Here is a 17,743-nt window from a genome sequence, read left to right on the forward strand (position 1 = left end):
AACTTTTGAACCTGATTTTTTATGGTAGCTCTGGTTTTTTGCATTTATAGTTAATTTTTACCAAATTTGGAAATGCATTTTGTTTTCATGAATTTGTAGGATATCAGTTCAATAAAATTATTATCTTGACTATTTATGATGAGCATATCTATATTCAGGTAACCTAAAGCAAGTAATACTCCTGCATAAAGGATAGTTTTCAAGTTACAACACATTTTAAGTATGTGGTTAGGACTTGAAAATAGTCATTTTCCATACATTGCCTCTTATATATGAAAAAATGAATATTTTTTTTATTTTTTGTTTTTCTTTCAAATAAATAGCTAAAATGAGTTGCCATATAACTGTGTGGTTGATTTAAACACAGAAATGTCACAAAAGTCATCAGCCAATTTTTTAGTGGACTTTTTTTAGTGGTTCAAATGGACAGATTCTAATGCGGCAAGAAAAATAATGGTGTTTTTTCATATAAAAACTGAATTTTTTCAAAAAGTATCTAAAGCAGACAATTGTTATTATAATATTTATACCAGTAAACTATATTTCTTGCATCATAGCTATCTGTTTTAAAGAAAAAGTCCTTTTCCTGTCACATTGAGGTCCATTTGTATCTGCCTGGGGTACCAAAATGGCTTAAAATCTGTATTTTCTGCATATGAAAAGCTATATTTTTTTAAAACTATGATATTGGTATAATTTTTTCTGGATTTATTATAATTGAAATGACCATATCTATAGTTTAAAACAGTTGGTTGTACCGGTCATTATACTTTACTTTAAACAAGAGGCTCCCTTGAGTTAAAGACAAAAAAGGAGGTTCGGATATTAATATTTCCATATATGGAACTCACAAGTGGGGATTAAATAATGATTTGGAACTCATAGTACAGCTCATGTATCTACCATGTCAGAATAAACCACAAAGTTGCTTAGTTTGATTAATACAGCAGCTTTTTATCAAAAGTAATATTTTCTGGCTAACATTGAGATATTAGTCTTATGCCTGGAATAGGGTACCTATATAAGAATTTTAATAGAAAACTCATGTTTGTAGCAGGGCAATGATATTCTGAATTTTCAGTATGGAAATGAATACTCTAGCAGAAAAACAACAACTTTTAGGATTATATTGAAATGTTTATTAGTAATAGGTACCAGTATCGTATTGCATATCCCTGAGCGGGTGTACGTCAAAACATGGATGCCATAAAAATATAGTGCATTTTCTTTTTGCCTCTCTACAAACTAATGTTTTGTCAAAAGACATGAACAATGACTTAAAAAATAGAGCAAACATCACACTGTAAGATGAAGAACTTTTTTAAAAGAAAATCTAACATAATATCATAAAAATGTTCCACTGAAAAGGTTGGTTTGGTGAGTGCAAAACGAAAGTGAAAGTAGGGAAAATGGCTATTTATAGTTCAAGACTACTTTTCTGTCCAATCTTCGTGGACTCACCCTATTTTCTTTGCGGGAAATTGTTTTTTCACATGTCCTTAGAAATGCTACATAAGTGAAAGTTTTATTGAATCAATTTACATATTTTTTAAAAAATCCTAAAAATATGCACTTCACTATAGAAGTCTATGGGAAAATTAATACGATACTGAGACCTAGTAAGCCAGTTTTTCAAGTAAAGTTGGATATTCAGCAAGTGGTCTTTACCAGCTGAAAAAGTAGTACCCCAATACAGGTAACACTTTTAAGATGAATTAGCCAACTTTTGAACCTGATTTTTTATGGTAGCTCTGGTTTTTTGCATTTATAGTTAATTTTTACCAAATTTGGAAATGCATTTTGTTTTCATGAATTTGTAGGATATCAGTTCAATAAAATTATTATCTTGACTATTTATGATGAGCATATCTATATTCAGGTAACCTAAAGCAAGTAATACTCCTGCATAAAGGATAGTTTTCAAGTTACAACACATTTTAAGTATGTGGTTAGGACTTGAAAATAGTCATTTTCCATACATTGCCTCTTATATATGAAAAAATGAATATTTTTTTTATTTTTTGTTTTTCTTTCAAATAAATAGCTAAAATGAGTTGCCATATAACTGTGTGGTTGATTTAAACACAGAAATGTCACAAAAGTCATCAGCCAATTTTTTAGTGGACTTTTTTTAGTGGTTCAAATGGACAGATTCTAATGCGGCAAGAAAAATAATGGTGTTTTTTCATATAAAAACTGAATTTTTTCAAAAAGTATCTAAAGCAGACAATTGTTATTATAATATTTATACCAGTAAACTATATTTCTTGCATCATAGCTATCTGTTTTAAAGAAAAAGTCCTTTTCCTGTCACATTGAGGTCCATTTGTATCTGCCTGGGGTACCAAAATGGCTTAAAATCTGTATTTTCTGCATATGAAAAGCTATATTTTTTTAAAACTATGATATTGGTATAATTTTTTCTGGATTTATTATAATTGAAATGACCATATCTATAGTTTAAAACAGTTGGTTGTACCGGTCATTATACTTTACTTTAAACAAGAGGCTCCCTTGAGTTAAAGACAAAAAAGGAGGTTCGGATATTAATATTTCCATATATGGAACTCACAAGTGGGGATTAAATAATGATTTGGAACTCATAGTACAGCTCATGTATCTACCATGTCAGAATAAACCACAAAGTTGCTTAGTTTGATTAATACAGCAGCTTTTTATCAAAAGTAATATTTTCTGGCTAACATTGAGATATTAGTCTTATGCCTGGAATAGGGTACCTATATAAGAATTTTAATAGAAAACTCATGTTTGTAGCAGGGCAATGATATTCTGAATTTTCAGTATGGAAATGAATACTCTAGCAGAAAAACAACAACTTTTAGGATTATATTGAAATGTTTATTAGTAATAGGTACCAGTATCGTATTGCATATCCCTGAGCGGGTGTACGTCAAAACATGGATGCCATAAAAATATAGTGCATTTTCTTTTTGCCTCTCTACAAACTAATGTTTTGTCAAAAGACATGAACAATGACTTAAAAAATAGAGCAAACATCACACTGTAAGATGAAGAACTTTTTTAAAAGAAAATCTAACATAATATCATAAAAATGTTCCACTGAAAAGGTTGGTTTGGTGAGTGCAAAACGAAAGTGAAAGTAGGGAAAATGGCTATTTATAGTTCAAGACTACTTTTCTGTCCAATCTTCGTGGACTCACCCTATTTTCTTTGCGGGAAATTGTTTTTTCACATGTCCTTAGAAATGCTACATAAGTGAAAGTTTTATTGAATCAATTTACATATTTTTTAAAAAATCCTAAAAATATGCACTTCACTATAGAAGTCTATGGGAAAATTAATACGATACTGAGACCTAGTAAGCCAGTTTTTCAAGTAAAGTTGGATATTCAGCAAGTGGTCTTTACCAGCTGAAAAAGTAGTACCCCAATACAGGTAACACTTTTAAGATGAATTAGCCAACTTTTGAACCTGATTTTTTATGGTAGCTCTGGTTTTTTGCATTTATAGTTAATTTTTACCAAATTTGGAAATGCATTTTGTTTTCATGAATTTGTAGGATATCAGTTCAATAAAATTATTATCTTGACTATTTATGATGAGCATATCTATATTCAGGTAACCTAAAGCAAGTAATACTCCTGCATAAAGGATAGTTTTCAAGTTACAACACATTTTAAGTATGTGGTTAGGACTTGAAAATAGTCATTTTCCATACATTGCCTCTTATATATGAAAAAATGAATATTTTTTTTATTTTTTGTTTTTCTTTCAAATAAATAGCTAAAATGAGTTGCCATATAACTGTGTGGTTGATTTAAACACAGAAATGTCACAAAAGTCATCAGCCAATTTTTTAGTGGACTTTTTTTAGTGGTTCAAATGGACAGATTCTAATGCGGCAAGAAAAATAATGGTGTTTTTTCATATAAAAACTGAATTTTTTCAAAAAGTATCTAAAGCAGACAATTGTTATTATAATATTTATACCAGTAAACTATATTTCTTGCATCATAGCTATCTGTTTTAAAGAAAAAGTCCTTTTCCTGTCACATTGAGGTCCATTTGTATCTGCCTGGGGTACCAAAATGGCTTAAAATCTGTATTTTCTGCATATGAAAAGCTATATTTTTTTAAAACTATGATATTGGTATAATTTTTTCTGGATTTATTATAATTGAAATGACCATATCTATAGTTTAAAACAGTTGGTTGTACCGGTCATTATACTTTACTTTAAACAAGAGGCTCCCTTGAGTTAAAGACAAAAAAGGAGGTTCGGATATTAATATTTCCATATATGGAACTCACAAGTGGGGATTAAATAATGATTTGGAACTCATAGTACAGCTCATGTATCTACCATGTCAGAATAAACCACAAAGTTGCTTAGTTTGATTAATACAGCAGCTTTTTATCAAAAGTAATATTTTCTGGCTAACATTGAGATATTAGTCTTATGCCTGGAATAGGGTACCTATATAAGAATTTTAATAGAAAACTCATGTTTGTAGCAGGGCAATGATATTCTGAATTTTCAGTATGGAAATGAATACTCTAGCAGAAAAACAACAACTTTTAGGATTATATTGAAATGTTTATTAGTAATAGGTACCAGTATCGTATTGCATATCCCTGAGCGGGTGTACGTCAAAACATGGATGCCATAAAAATATAGTGCATTTTCTTTTTGCCTCTCTACAAACTAATGTTTTGTCAAAAGACATGAACAATGACTTAAAAAATAGAGCAAACATCACACTGTAAGATGAAGAACTTTTTTAAAAGAAAATCTAACATAATATCATAAAAATGTTCCACTGAAAAGGTTGGTTTGGTGAGTGCAAAACGAAAGTGAAAGTAGGGAAAATGGCTATTTATAGTTCAAGACTACTTTTCTGTCCAATCTTCGTGGACTCACCCTATTTTCTTTGCGGGAAATTGTTTTTTCACATGTCCTTAGAAATGCTACATAAGTGAAAGTTTTATTGAATCAATTTACATATTTTTTAAAAAATCCTAAAAATATGCACTTCACTATAGAAGTCTATGGGAAAATTAATACGATACTGAGACCTAGTAAGCCAGTTTTTCAAGTAAAGTTGGATATTCAGCAAGTGGTCTTTACCAGCTGAAAAAGTAGTACCCCAATACAGGTAACACTTTTAAGATGAATTAGCCAACTTTTGAACCTGATTTTTTATGGTAGCTCTGGTTTTTTGCATTTATAGTTAATTTTTACCAAATTTGGAAATGCATTTTGTTTTCATGAATTTGTAGGATATCAGTTCAATAAAATTATTATCTTGACTATTTATGATGAGCATATCTATATTCAGGTAACCTAAAGCAAGTAATACTCCTGCATAAAGGATAGTTTTCAAGTTACAACACATTTTAAGTATGTGGTTAGGACTTGAAAATAGTCATTTTCCATACATTGCCTCTTATATATGAAAAAATGAATATTTTTTTTATTTTTTGTTTTTCTTTCAAATAAATAGCTAAAATGAGTTGCCATATAACTGTGTGGTTGATTTAAACACAGAAATGTCACAAAAGTCATCAGCCAATTTTTTAGTGGACTTTTTTTAGTGGTTCAAATGGACAGATTCTAATGCGGCAAGAAAAATAATGGTGTTTTTTCATATAAAAACTGAATTTTTTCAAAAAGTATCTAAAGCAGACAATTGTTATTATAATATTTATACCAGTAAACTATATTTCTTGCATCATAGCTATCTGTTTTAAAGAAAAAGTCCTTTTCCTGTCACATTGAGGTCCATTTGTATCTGCCTGGGGTACCAAAATGGCTTAAAATCTGTATTTTCTGCATATGAAAAGCTATATTTTTTTAAAACTATGATATTGGTATAATTTTTTCTGGATTTATTATAATTGAAATGACCATATCTATAGTTTAAAACAGTTGGTTGTACCGGTCATTATACTTTACTTTAAACAAGAGGCTCCCTTGAGTTAAAGACAAAAAAGGAGGTTCGGATATTAATATTTCCATATATGGAACTCACAAGTGGGGATTAAATAATGATTTGGAACTCATAGTACAGCTCATGTATCTACCATGTCAGAATAAACCACAAAGTTGCTTAGTTTGATTAATACAGCAGCTTTTTATCAAAAGTAATATTTTCTGGCTAACATTGAGATATTAGTCTTATGCCTGGAATAGGGTACCTATATAAGAATTTTAATAGAAAACTCATGTTTGTAGCAGGGCAATGATATTCTGAATTTTCAGTATGGAAATGAATACTCTAGCAGAAAAACAACAACTTTTAGGATTATATTGAAATGTTTATTAGTAATAGGTACCAGTATCGTATTGCATATCCCTGAGCGGGTGTACGTCAAAACATGGATGCCATAAAAATATAGTGCATTTTCTTTTTGCCTCTCTACAAACTAATGTTTTGTCAAAAGACATGAACAATGACTTAAAAAATAGAGCAAACATCACACTGTAAGATGAAGAACTTTTTTAAAAGAAAATCTAACATAATATCATAAAAATGTTCCACTGAAAAGGTTGGTTTGGTGAGTGCAAAACGAAAGTGAAAGTAGGGAAAATGGCTATTTATAGTTCAAGACTACTTTTCTGTCCAATCTTCGTGGACTCACCCTATTTTCTTTGCGGGAAATTGTTTTTTCACATGTCCTTAGAAATGCTACATAAGTGAAAGTTTTATTGAATCAATTTACATATTTTTTAAAAAATCCTAAAAATATGCACTTCACTATAGAAGTCTATGGGAAAATTAATACGATACTGAGACCTAGTAAGCCAGTTTTTCAAGTAAAGTTGGATATTCAGCAAGTGGTCTTTACCAGCTGAAAAAGTAGTACCCCAATACAGGTAACACTTTTAAGATGAATTAGCCAACTTTTGAACCTGATTTTTTATGGTAGCTCTGGTTTTTTGCATTTATAGTTAATTTTTACCAAATTTGGAAATGCATTTTGTTTTCATGAATTTGTAGGATATCAGTTCAATAAAATTATTATCTTGACTATTTATGATGAGCATATCTATATTCAGGTAACCTAAAGCAAGTAATACTCCTGCATAAAGGATAGTTTTCAAGTTACAACACATTTTAAGTATGTGGTTAGGACTTGAAAATAGTCATTTTCCATACATTGCCTCTTATATATGAAAAAATGAATATTTTTTTTATTTTTTGTTTTTCTTTCAAATAAATAGCTAAAATGAGTTGCCATATAACTGTGTGGTTGATTTAAACACAGAAATGTCACAAAAGTCATCAGCCAATTTTTTAGTGGACTTTTTTTAGTGGTTCAAATGGACAGATTCTAATGCGGCAAGAAAAATAATGGTGTTTTTTCATATAAAAACTGAATTTTTTCAAAAAGTATCTAAAGCAGACAATTGTTATTATAATATTTATACCAGTAAACTATATTTCTTGCATCATAGCTATCTGTTTTAAAGAAAAAGTCCTTTTCCTGTCACATTGAGGTCCATTTGTATCTGCCTGGGGTACCAAAATGGCTTAAAATCTGTATTTTCTGCATATGAAAAGCTATATTTTTTTAAAACTATGATATTGGTATAATTTTTTCTGGATTTATTATAATTGAAATGACCATATCTATAGTTTAAAACAGTTGGTTGTACCGGTCATTATACTTTACTTTAAACAAGAGGCTCCCTTGAGTTAAAGACAAAAAAGGAGGTTCGGATATTAATATTTCCATATATGGAACTCACAAGTGGGGATTAAATAATGATTTGGAACTCATAGTACAGCTCATGTATCTACCATGTCAGAATAAACCACAAAGTTGCTTAGTTTGATTAATACAGCAGCTTTTTATCAAAAGTAATATTTTCTGGCTAACATTGAGATATTAGTCTTATGCCTGGAATAGGGTACCTATATAAGAATTTTAATAGAAAACTCATGTTTGTAGCAGGGCAATGATATTCTGAATTTTCAGTATGGAAATGAATACTCTAGCAGAAAAACAACAACTTTTAGGATTATATTGAAATGTTTATTAGTAATAGGTACCAGTATCGTATTGCATATCCCTGAGCGGGTGTACGTCAAAACATGGATGCCATAAAAATATAGTGCATTTTCTTTTTGCCTCTCTACAAACTAATGTTTTGTCAAAAGACATGAACAATGACTTAAAAAATAGAGCAAACATCACACTGTAAGATGAAGAACTTTTTTAAAAGAAAATCTAACATAATATCATAAAAATGTTCCACTGAAAAGGTTGGTTTGGTGAGTGCAAAACGAAAGTGAAAGTAGGGAAAATGGCTATTTATAGTTCAAGACTACTTTTCTGTCCAATCTTCGTGGACTCACCCTATTTTCTTTGCGGGAAATTGTTTTTTCACATGTCCTTAGAAATGCTACATAAGTGAAAGTTTTATTGAATCAATTTACATATTTTTTAAAAAATCCTAAAAATATGCACTTCACTATAGAAGTCTATGGGAAAATTAATACGATACTGAGACCTAGTAAGCCAGTTTTTCAAGTAAAGTTGGATATTCAGCAAGTGGTCTTTACCAGCTGAAAAAGTAGTACCCCAATACAGGTAACACTTTTAAGATGAATTAGCCAACTTTTGAACCTGATTTTTTATGGTAGCTCTGGTTTTTTGCATTTATAGTTAATTTTTACCAAATTTGGAAATGCATTTTGTTTTCATGAATTTGTAGGATATCAGTTCAATAAAATTATTATCTTGACTATTTATGATGAGCATATCTATATTCAGGTAACCTAAAGCAAGTAATACTCCTGCATAAAGGATAGTTTTCAAGTTACAACACATTTTAAGTATGTGGTTAGGACTTGAAAATAGTCATTTTCCATACATTGCCTCTTATATATGAAAAAATGAATATTTTTTTTATTTTTTGTTTTTCTTTCAAATAAATAGCTAAAATGAGTTGCCATATAACTGTGTGGTTGATTTAAACACAGAAATGTCACAAAAGTCATCAGCCAATTTTTTAGTGGACTTTTTTTAGTGGTTCAAATGGACAGATTCTAATGCGGCAAGAAAAATAATGGTGTTTTTTCATATAAAAACTGAATTTTTTCAAAAAGTATCTAAAGCAGACAATTGTTATTATAATATTTATACCAGTAAACTATATTTCTTGCATCATAGCTATCTGTTTTAAAGAAAAAGTCCTTTTCCTGTCACATTGAGGTCCATTTGTATCTGCCTGGGGTACCAAAATGGCTTAAAATCTGTATTTTCTGCATATGAAAAGCTATATTTTTTTAAAACTATGATATTGGTATAATTTTTTCTGGATTTATTATAATTGAAATGACCATATCTATAGTTTAAAACAGTTGGTTGTACCGGTCATTATACTTTACTTTAAACAAGAGGCTCCCTTGAGTTAAAGACAAAAAAGGAGGTTCGGATATTAATATTTCCATATATGGAACTCACAAGTGGGGATTAAATAATGATTTGGAACTCATAGTACAGCTCATGTATCTACCATGTCAGAATAAACCACAAAGTTGCTTAGTTTGATTAATACAGCAGCTTTTTATCAAAAGTAATATTTTCTGGCTAACATTGAGATATTAGTCTTATGCCTGGAATAGGGTACCTATATAAGAATTTTAATAGAAAACTCATGTTTGTAGCAGGGCAATGATATTCTGAATTTTCAGTATGGAAATGAATACTCTAGCAGAAAAACAACAACTTTTAGGATTATATTGAAATGTTTATTAGTAATAGGTACCAGTATCGTATTGCATATCCCTGAGCGGGTGTACGTCAAAACATGGATGCCATAAAAATATAGTGCATTTTCTTTTTGCCTCTCTACAAACTAATGTTTTGTCAAAAGACATGAACAATGACTTAAAAAATAGAGCAAACATCACACTGTAAGATGAAGAACTTTTTTAAAAGAAAATCTAACATAATATCATAAAAATGTTCCACTGAAAAGGTTGGTTTGGTGAGTGCAAAACGAAAGTGAAAGTAGGGAAAATGGCTATTTATAGTTCAAGACTACTTTTCTGTCCAATCTTCGTGGACTCACCCTATTTTCTTTGCGGGAAATTGTTTTTTCACATGTCCTTAGAAATGCTACATAAGTGAAAGTTTTATTGAATCAATTTACATATTTTTTAAAAAATCCTAAAAATATGCACTTCACTATAGAAGTCTATGGGAAAATTAATACGATACTGAGACCTAGTAAGCCAGTTTTTCAAGTAAAGTTGGATATTCAGCAAGTGGTCTTTACCAGCTGAAAAAGTAGTACCCCAATACAGGTAACACTTTTAAGATGAATTAGCCAACTTTTGAACCTGATTTTTTATGGTAGCTCTGGTTTTTTGCATTTATAGTTAATTTTTACCAAATTTGGAAATGCATTTTGTTTTCATGAATTTGTAGGATATCAGTTCAATAAAATTATTATCTTGACTATTTATGATGAGCATATCTATATTCAGGTAACCTAAAGCAAGTAATACTCCTGCATAAAGGATAGTTTTCAAGTTACAACACATTTTAAGTATGTGGTTAGGACTTGAAAATAGTCATTTTCCATACATTGCCTCTTATATATGAAAAAATGAATATTTTTTTTATTTTTTGTTTTTCTTTCAAATAAATAGCTAAAATGAGTTGCCATATAACTGTGTGGTTGATTTAAACACAGAAATGTCACAAAAGTCATCAGCCAATTTTTTAGTGGACTTTTTTTAGTGGTTCAAATGGACAGATTCTAATGCGGCAAGAAAAATAATGGTGTTTTTTCATATAAAAACTGAATTTTTTCAAAAAGTATCTAAAGCAGACAATTGTTATTATAATATTTATACCAGTAAACTATATTTCTTGCATCATAGCTATCTGTTTTAAAGAAAAAGTCCTTTTCCTGTCACATTGAGGTCCATTTGTATCTGCCTGGGGTACCAAAATGGCTTAAAATCTGTATTTTCTGCATATGAAAAGCTATATTTTTTTAAAACTATGATATTGGTATAATTTTTTCTGGATTTATTATAATTGAAATGACCATATCTATAGTTTAAAACAGTTGGTTGTACCGGTCATTATACTTTACTTTAAACAAGAGGCTCCCTTGAGTTAAAGACAAAAAAGGAGGTTCGGATATTAATATTTCCATATATGGAACTCACAAGTGGGGATTAAATAATGATTTGGAACTCATAGTACAGCTCATGTATCTACCATGTCAGAATAAACCACAAAGTTGCTTAGTTTGATTAATACAGCAGCTTTTTATCAAAAGTAATATTTTCTGGCTAACATTGAGATATTAGTCTTATGCCTGGAATAGGGTACCTATATAAGAATTTTAATAGAAAACTCATGTTTGTAGCAGGGCAATGATATTCTGAATTTTCAGTATGGAAATGAATACTCTAGCAGAAAAACAACAACTTTTAGGATTATATTGAAATGTTTATTAGTAATAGGTACCAGTATCGTATTGCATATCCCTGAGCGGGTGTACGTCAAAACATGGATGCCATAAAAATATAGTGCATTTTCTTTTTGCCTCTCTACAAACTAATGTTTTGTCAAAAGACATGAACAATGACTTAAAAAATAGAGCAAACATCACACTGTAAGATGAAGAACTTTTTTAAAAGAAAATCTAACATAATATCATAAAAATGTTCCACTGAAAAGGTTGGTTTGGTGAGTGCAAAACGAAAGTGAAAGTAGGGAAAATGGCTATTTATAGTTCAAGACTACTTTTCTGTCCAATCTTCGTGGACTCACCCTATTTTCTTTGCGGGAAATTGTTTTTTCACATGTCCTTAGAAATGCTACATAAGTGAAAGTTTTATTGAATCAATTTACATATTTTTTAAAAAATCCTAAAAATATGCACTTCACTATAGAAGTCTATGGGAAAATTAATACGATACTGAGACCTGTTGAAACATTCTCCTTCTTTATTCTTAGAGTTATCTTTCTTATGTCTTTTGTAAACGCGTGTTGTAATGAATGATATTTACAAATTTACAAAAATTAGTTATTCATTAAGGGTTCGATGAGAAATTGCTTAAGCTAGATAACCGAGTAAAGGTAGTCAAACACATTTTAACTAATGATCAATTGACCTGTACCTTGACCTTTCACAAGGTCGGGTAATAGAACCATTTTGTCAAATTGAAATGACTTATGAGCTTGATATTAATCTTTTTATAAAATGCCGTAAATACCGAGCCTCTTTTGCAAATCGAAGTATAGATTGATATACGAAATATTGTTTATAATAATAGTCATGAAAAATTGACATTGTTGTACAAGTTGAACATAGTTGTTGAATCTTTTTTAAAATGCCAGGAATATACTTTTACAGACCATGCATTCATGAGGGGAAAAAAAAACAATGCAATAATGTCGGTAAAACGTTGCGCGAAATTAAATTAAATACTGTCTGCTCCTGATTTACTTTGAACATTCTAAAAAGTTTATGGAAAGTATTCCAACTCCTACTATAGTCAACATATTAAATCACACAGAAGCTCGATTTATCCTTGTAATTATACAATCAGGGGCGTAGCTAGGCCTGTTTACGGCGAGGGGTCTTTGGGGGGGGGTCGCTCAAGGCCCCCAGTGAGTCCGGCAAGGCAAAGCCCTGAGGGAAACTCCTGAATTTTAACGATTTTGGAGCTAGTTTTTCAGAACCTGTACTACGTTCATGGTATGCATATGTGATAAATAATCCTTATTTCATCTTTAAAATGTGTGTTTTTATTTTTGTTACTTTTTTCGAAAGTACGCAACTGCGTATTTGCGTATAGGCAGCTACGCCCCTGACAATTGTCGGAGGTTTTGAACAACTGAATTATGACATAATGTATCATATCATATTTTAGTGTTGGAGACGAAAGATCCAGCCGAAGTAACGAAACTGAGCTCTTCGTTGATGGGCTTTGGACCGATCTGTGTCAAATGTACAACACTACTGCCTTATGAAGAGTGGGCAAAATGTTTAGGAGTTGAAGAGTCATTGATTGTACCAAATCCACGGAAGCTGAGCACTCCCATTGTATATATGGTGGAGGTGGAAGTTGAATTACACGGTTGGTTGATTGGTAATAAATGAACTATCATGATACCCTGTTATGATGTCATGATAGACTTTTTAGTACTGAAATAGCTTGTGATTGACGATATTTTTACACTGGTCTTTTCACAACTTCTACATTCACCTACATCAAAGAAAGAATATTCATGTCATGTATGTAAAAAAAGCAGAACACAAATTTCAATATGAAATCTGAAGAGAAAACCAAAAAGGAATCGATTCGGTTATGTTTTATTACGAGTAGATAAACATAATCCAACTGCTGTGTGTGTGTGTGTGTGTGTGTGTGTCTTGTCTGAATATAGCTGAAATATTGCTGCTCGGACGTTAAACCCCAACAATCAATCAATCAATCCAACTGCTGTGTAAGTTCGGTTTCATTTTGGTCTTTTTTATCGATGAGTAAATAGTTCATGGCATTTCGTGACAAAAAGAATTCAGGCATATGCATAGCCTAAAATCTTTTTAAGTGGTATTCTTGTAATATGAAGCAAAAATTATTTGGTTAATGTTATCAAAACATTATTCGTTTAAGGTATGACAACGGACGAGTTTATATCTGTGTGTAAAGAAGAGGCTATCCACATGTTGACTGGTAGAAGTAAAGGATTAGAACTTGTCTTATTTTCGTTAATAGGGGCGCGCAAGGTAAAGTAAAAAATACTTACCTCATGTTTTATTATTGTATTTATCAAGGTTCTTCCCAAGTAAAGATCAAGGACGCAGAAATACTCATATAAGAATGTCAATATATACATTATTTCAATACATTATACTGAAATGTCTTCGAAAGTTTTCATACTTAAAGTATTATTACTTTGTTAACTTCATAAAGCATTTTTTTCTCCTTCCAATGATGAGTGAAATATGATTTTGCATGCACATACATTTTGTGGTTACATGTATTCTAGAATTTTTGAATTTTTTAAAAAAAAATATACAGATAGGAAAAATAAATCTGTCATTCCAAAACTATTCCTTTGGCATTCTGCGAAGGTCCTCTTTATCTTGGATTTTGAAATAGATTTGTAACACTGCAATTTTTGATATATGAAATAATTCGGGGTCAGACAAATCTGACTACTTGGATTGTGAATAACTACGGTGACCTTTGGTCCATCTGCAGTGGCATTAACTGTGTGGTTATTAAATACATGAATACGTGTACCTCTCATACTTATCTTGCATAGGGTGAGGGTACATAAGGCTCTGTAGCGCCTACTAGAAAAAATGTAATTATATCCCTTTATAAAACTCAATTTTTTCCATTTTTACATTTAAAACAATTTGTTTATCTTCCTTTTTAACAAAATCCAAAAAAAGTATTTTCGTTTACAAACGAAATAAAGAAAGCTATATGCGTATTCAATCGGTATGTGTTGAATTAAGTACAAACAAATTCCACATTGGTTTTATTTTACACTATTTGTTTAAGTTAAATTGTTAACACCTAGTCAATGCCTTTTTTCCTTCTGTTTAATGTAGATCTGTTGTTTTTTTTTTATAATTGATATCAAGTTTACCTTCAGAGCCCGACGTAAATGTGAGAAAAAAATGTTGGGTAGTCACGATTTGGTACAGTCACGTATTTATCCCTGTAGAATGTTTACTTCAATCTACACATTAAAAAGCTATAAACAACCAATAATTATTGTCTCCGTTCCGTAAAGTAGTGTTTTTCAACAAGTATAGACTTATCTAAAACACGTTTATATAAAATTCGGTGATCATCGAGAGTGTTCCGCTGAAATCGGAATCAACAGAGAAGAAACAAAAATGCAAATCATGTACATGTGTAACCATTGCCTCCTCAACTACATGGCAGCGCTTTATAAGAGACTACATCTTCAAAATGAATAGTTAAATGTCACTGATGTTTCTTGTGCTGAACTACAGACAGACAGACAAATAGATAGATACACAGATCCTTATTGTAACTGTGTTTAATATCTTCTTAATCATTAAAATAGGTAACACACCATAAGCACGTATGTGTATAATTCATTGTTGATAAATTTATCATTACTTTTAGCAAAAACTACTCCATATAAAATCAACGAAGTTTTAAGATACACATGTATTTATATAAATGAGAAAAAATACACTGTCCCCCGCGACGCGTCGCGAGGGAACATGGAAATGCTGGGCGGCCGTCCGTCCGTCCCTGTTTTCCGCACTTTTTTGTTATGCTTTTACCAAATAAGTTTGTTTTTGGTATGTGGCCTTAATATGAAGAGTTACAGATTAAGTTCGACTTTGGTTACGGTTGAATGATTTTACCGAAGTTACGGCCCTTGGACTTTTAGAAGAAATTCTGAAAATTCCTTTTTTTCTATTTAACAGTAATTGTACCCCCAAATGGAACATCTAAGCGCCTGAATTGATCCGATATATTTGGTACATAATTATCTTAAGTATGCATGCCTTAAATATGAGTTTTACGGTGTCGGTATGCTGTAAATGAGAATTCTGTTGGATACGGAGACCAGTTTTCTAGGGGTAGGGGTAATAATTTTAACATTTTTTGAAATTTTTTTTCTTGAAAATTAGGTTTTTTGTGGTTTATTTATGTCGAAAATTAAATTATCTATCGAATGATACCGAATTTGAGACGTTTTAGTTTAGTATTAACTTGTAGTGACGAATTTATGTGACTTTTAACGGAAAAATCGAAAATGCCGTTTTTTGCATGTTTTAATAAATTCTGACCACGAAGTTCGCCAAACTTCATAAAAACAGATGTATAAATTGTGATAATGCTAAACAGAAAATGCCAAAATACGCCATTTTTTACTGAAGCATATATACTCTAGGGTTTTTGACGTGGAAAAATATGTCAATTTAAGCGATTTTTCGGTGAGGTAGGGGTACATTTTTTTTTTCATTTTACCCCAAAACTCTAAGAGTTACCCCAATTACATTGGTACCATTGTTAAGCTGATATATTGGACTACATGATAATATATATATGTCACTTTACTTCGTTTTGTAGAAAGAAGAAGTTCAAAGAATAAAAAAAAAACACTAATTAAAAATGGGTATTTGCCTAAACGAGGTAAAAAAAATAGTCAAAAAAAAAATACAATTATGCTTCAGTTTATTTTTTGGCGAAAAGAAGATTCGTAAATGGGAGGTATAAGGGTACCAGAAAATCATATTTTTTCGTTGATGCGTGGGCTTGCACAGTGGGGGGGGGGTCTCAGCCCACGTTCTACATGTACGAATTTTGTGTTGTAATGTTTGAAATCAATCTGCTACGTCAAATCTCCCTCTTCCGGAAAATTTTTAAGGGGGGGGTCTACTTCAATTGAGTTTCCGAATATTTAACGCCTAAACAAATAGTATTTCCGCTCAAATGCGAAAAAGCTTGTCATATCTTAGATTCACGTTCAATTTGTTTTCTTTTAAATGTCACGTGGATATTCTTACCACAAAACCTCACATGGTTCGCCGCCAGCCAATGCTTATATAACCTAACAATCTACAATGTATTGTGGCGCCTCTCTAAATTCACGACCCAGGACGCACCTACTGTTTTCAACTTTGTTTAACACAAAATATAGACGCTAAAATTTGCTTGAACATATTTGAAAATACGACCATAAAGCAAGATAGGAGCGCTTGCACCCGATATCAGATTAGACATGTCTTAAAAAATACTAAAAAATACGTGTAGATAGATTTTTACACATGTTGAGAATTTACATGTACATCCATGTACATGTACCTCATGTACGGTGTGACAAAGTAATTCATCAGGTAACAGCACCAGCTTTGATATAAATACGGGTCAGTATTGGCATAGTTTACAAAAGTGTACACTGAATTCTACGGAAGCGTATTAGGGCCATCTTTTTTTTTTATTATATATATATTTTTTTAAATTGTCGATTTTAATCTTGGAATTTTCACCTTTAATCGTGGACTTTCCTACTTTAATCTTGGAATTATCAACTTTAATCTTGGAATTTCCAATGAGTGTCGGATGAATGACATTATATCGGTTTTCCGTCACTATACAATTGATATTATGGCGATTCAACTATACCTTCGTATTAATGGGCGGATCCAGGATTTTAGGAGATGTACAATTGACCGGGAAGAAGGGAAGTTGTCCTTGACCTAAAAATAGAAAGATTAGGCAAAAAAATAATAAATCGCCCGCAAAAATATTGATACCTTAAAACATATTAAAATCTGCATGCCATTGGGTATATCTGTTTTAAAAAGGAAATGAAGTAGGATTGCCGGCGAAACTTTTTTTCGCGCTAGTTTTCGTCGTGCAGATATTGATGTGACATACATGTAATATAGTTTTATCATGAGGAGTTTGATTTTTTCCCGGTTTGATGATGTTATGAATAATATCAATAGTCCGACACTCATTTATCTGACGTTCATTGGAAGTTTCAAGTTGGTAATTCCAAGATTAAATTTGATAATTCCAAGATTAATATAAAGTTGATAAATCAAAGGTTAATGTTGATAATTCGAAGGTTAATGTTGATAATTCCAAGTTTCAAGTCGACTATCTGAAGAAAAAAAGTAAAATAGGATAGCCCTAATACGCTTCCGTAGAATTCGAAAGAAATGTTGATTTTTTTTTAAATTACATTATAAACAGGAAATTCAAAGAAC

The 17,743-nt window shown here is 31.0% G+C and overlaps 1 protein-coding gene across 4 annotated transcripts in view; it reads left to right on the forward strand.

Moving 5' to 3' along the window:
• Positions 1-17,743, forward strand: part of LOC148624817 (uncharacterized) — a 45,987-nt gene that overhangs the window by 24,864 nt on the left and 3,380 nt on the right. For all 4 annotated transcript variants that reach the window (XM_088567744.1, XM_088567745.1, XM_088567742.1 and 1 more), the window contains 2 exons: positions 12,894-13,100; positions 13,641-13,753. In XM_088567744.1, coding sequence (XP_088423870.1) covers positions 12,894-13,100; positions 13,641-13,753 — 320 coding nt within the window. The remainder of the gene's footprint in view (positions 1-12,893; positions 13,101-13,640; positions 13,754-17,743) is intronic.

Source organism: Perna viridis, chromosome 2 (assembly GCF_037379345.1).
Source record: "Perna viridis isolate PV_CMFRI_1.1 ecotype Kerala chromosome 2, ASM3737934v1, whole genome shotgun sequence".
Lineage (NCBI taxonomy): Eukaryota > Metazoa > Mollusca > Bivalvia > Mytilida > Mytilidae > Perna > Perna viridis.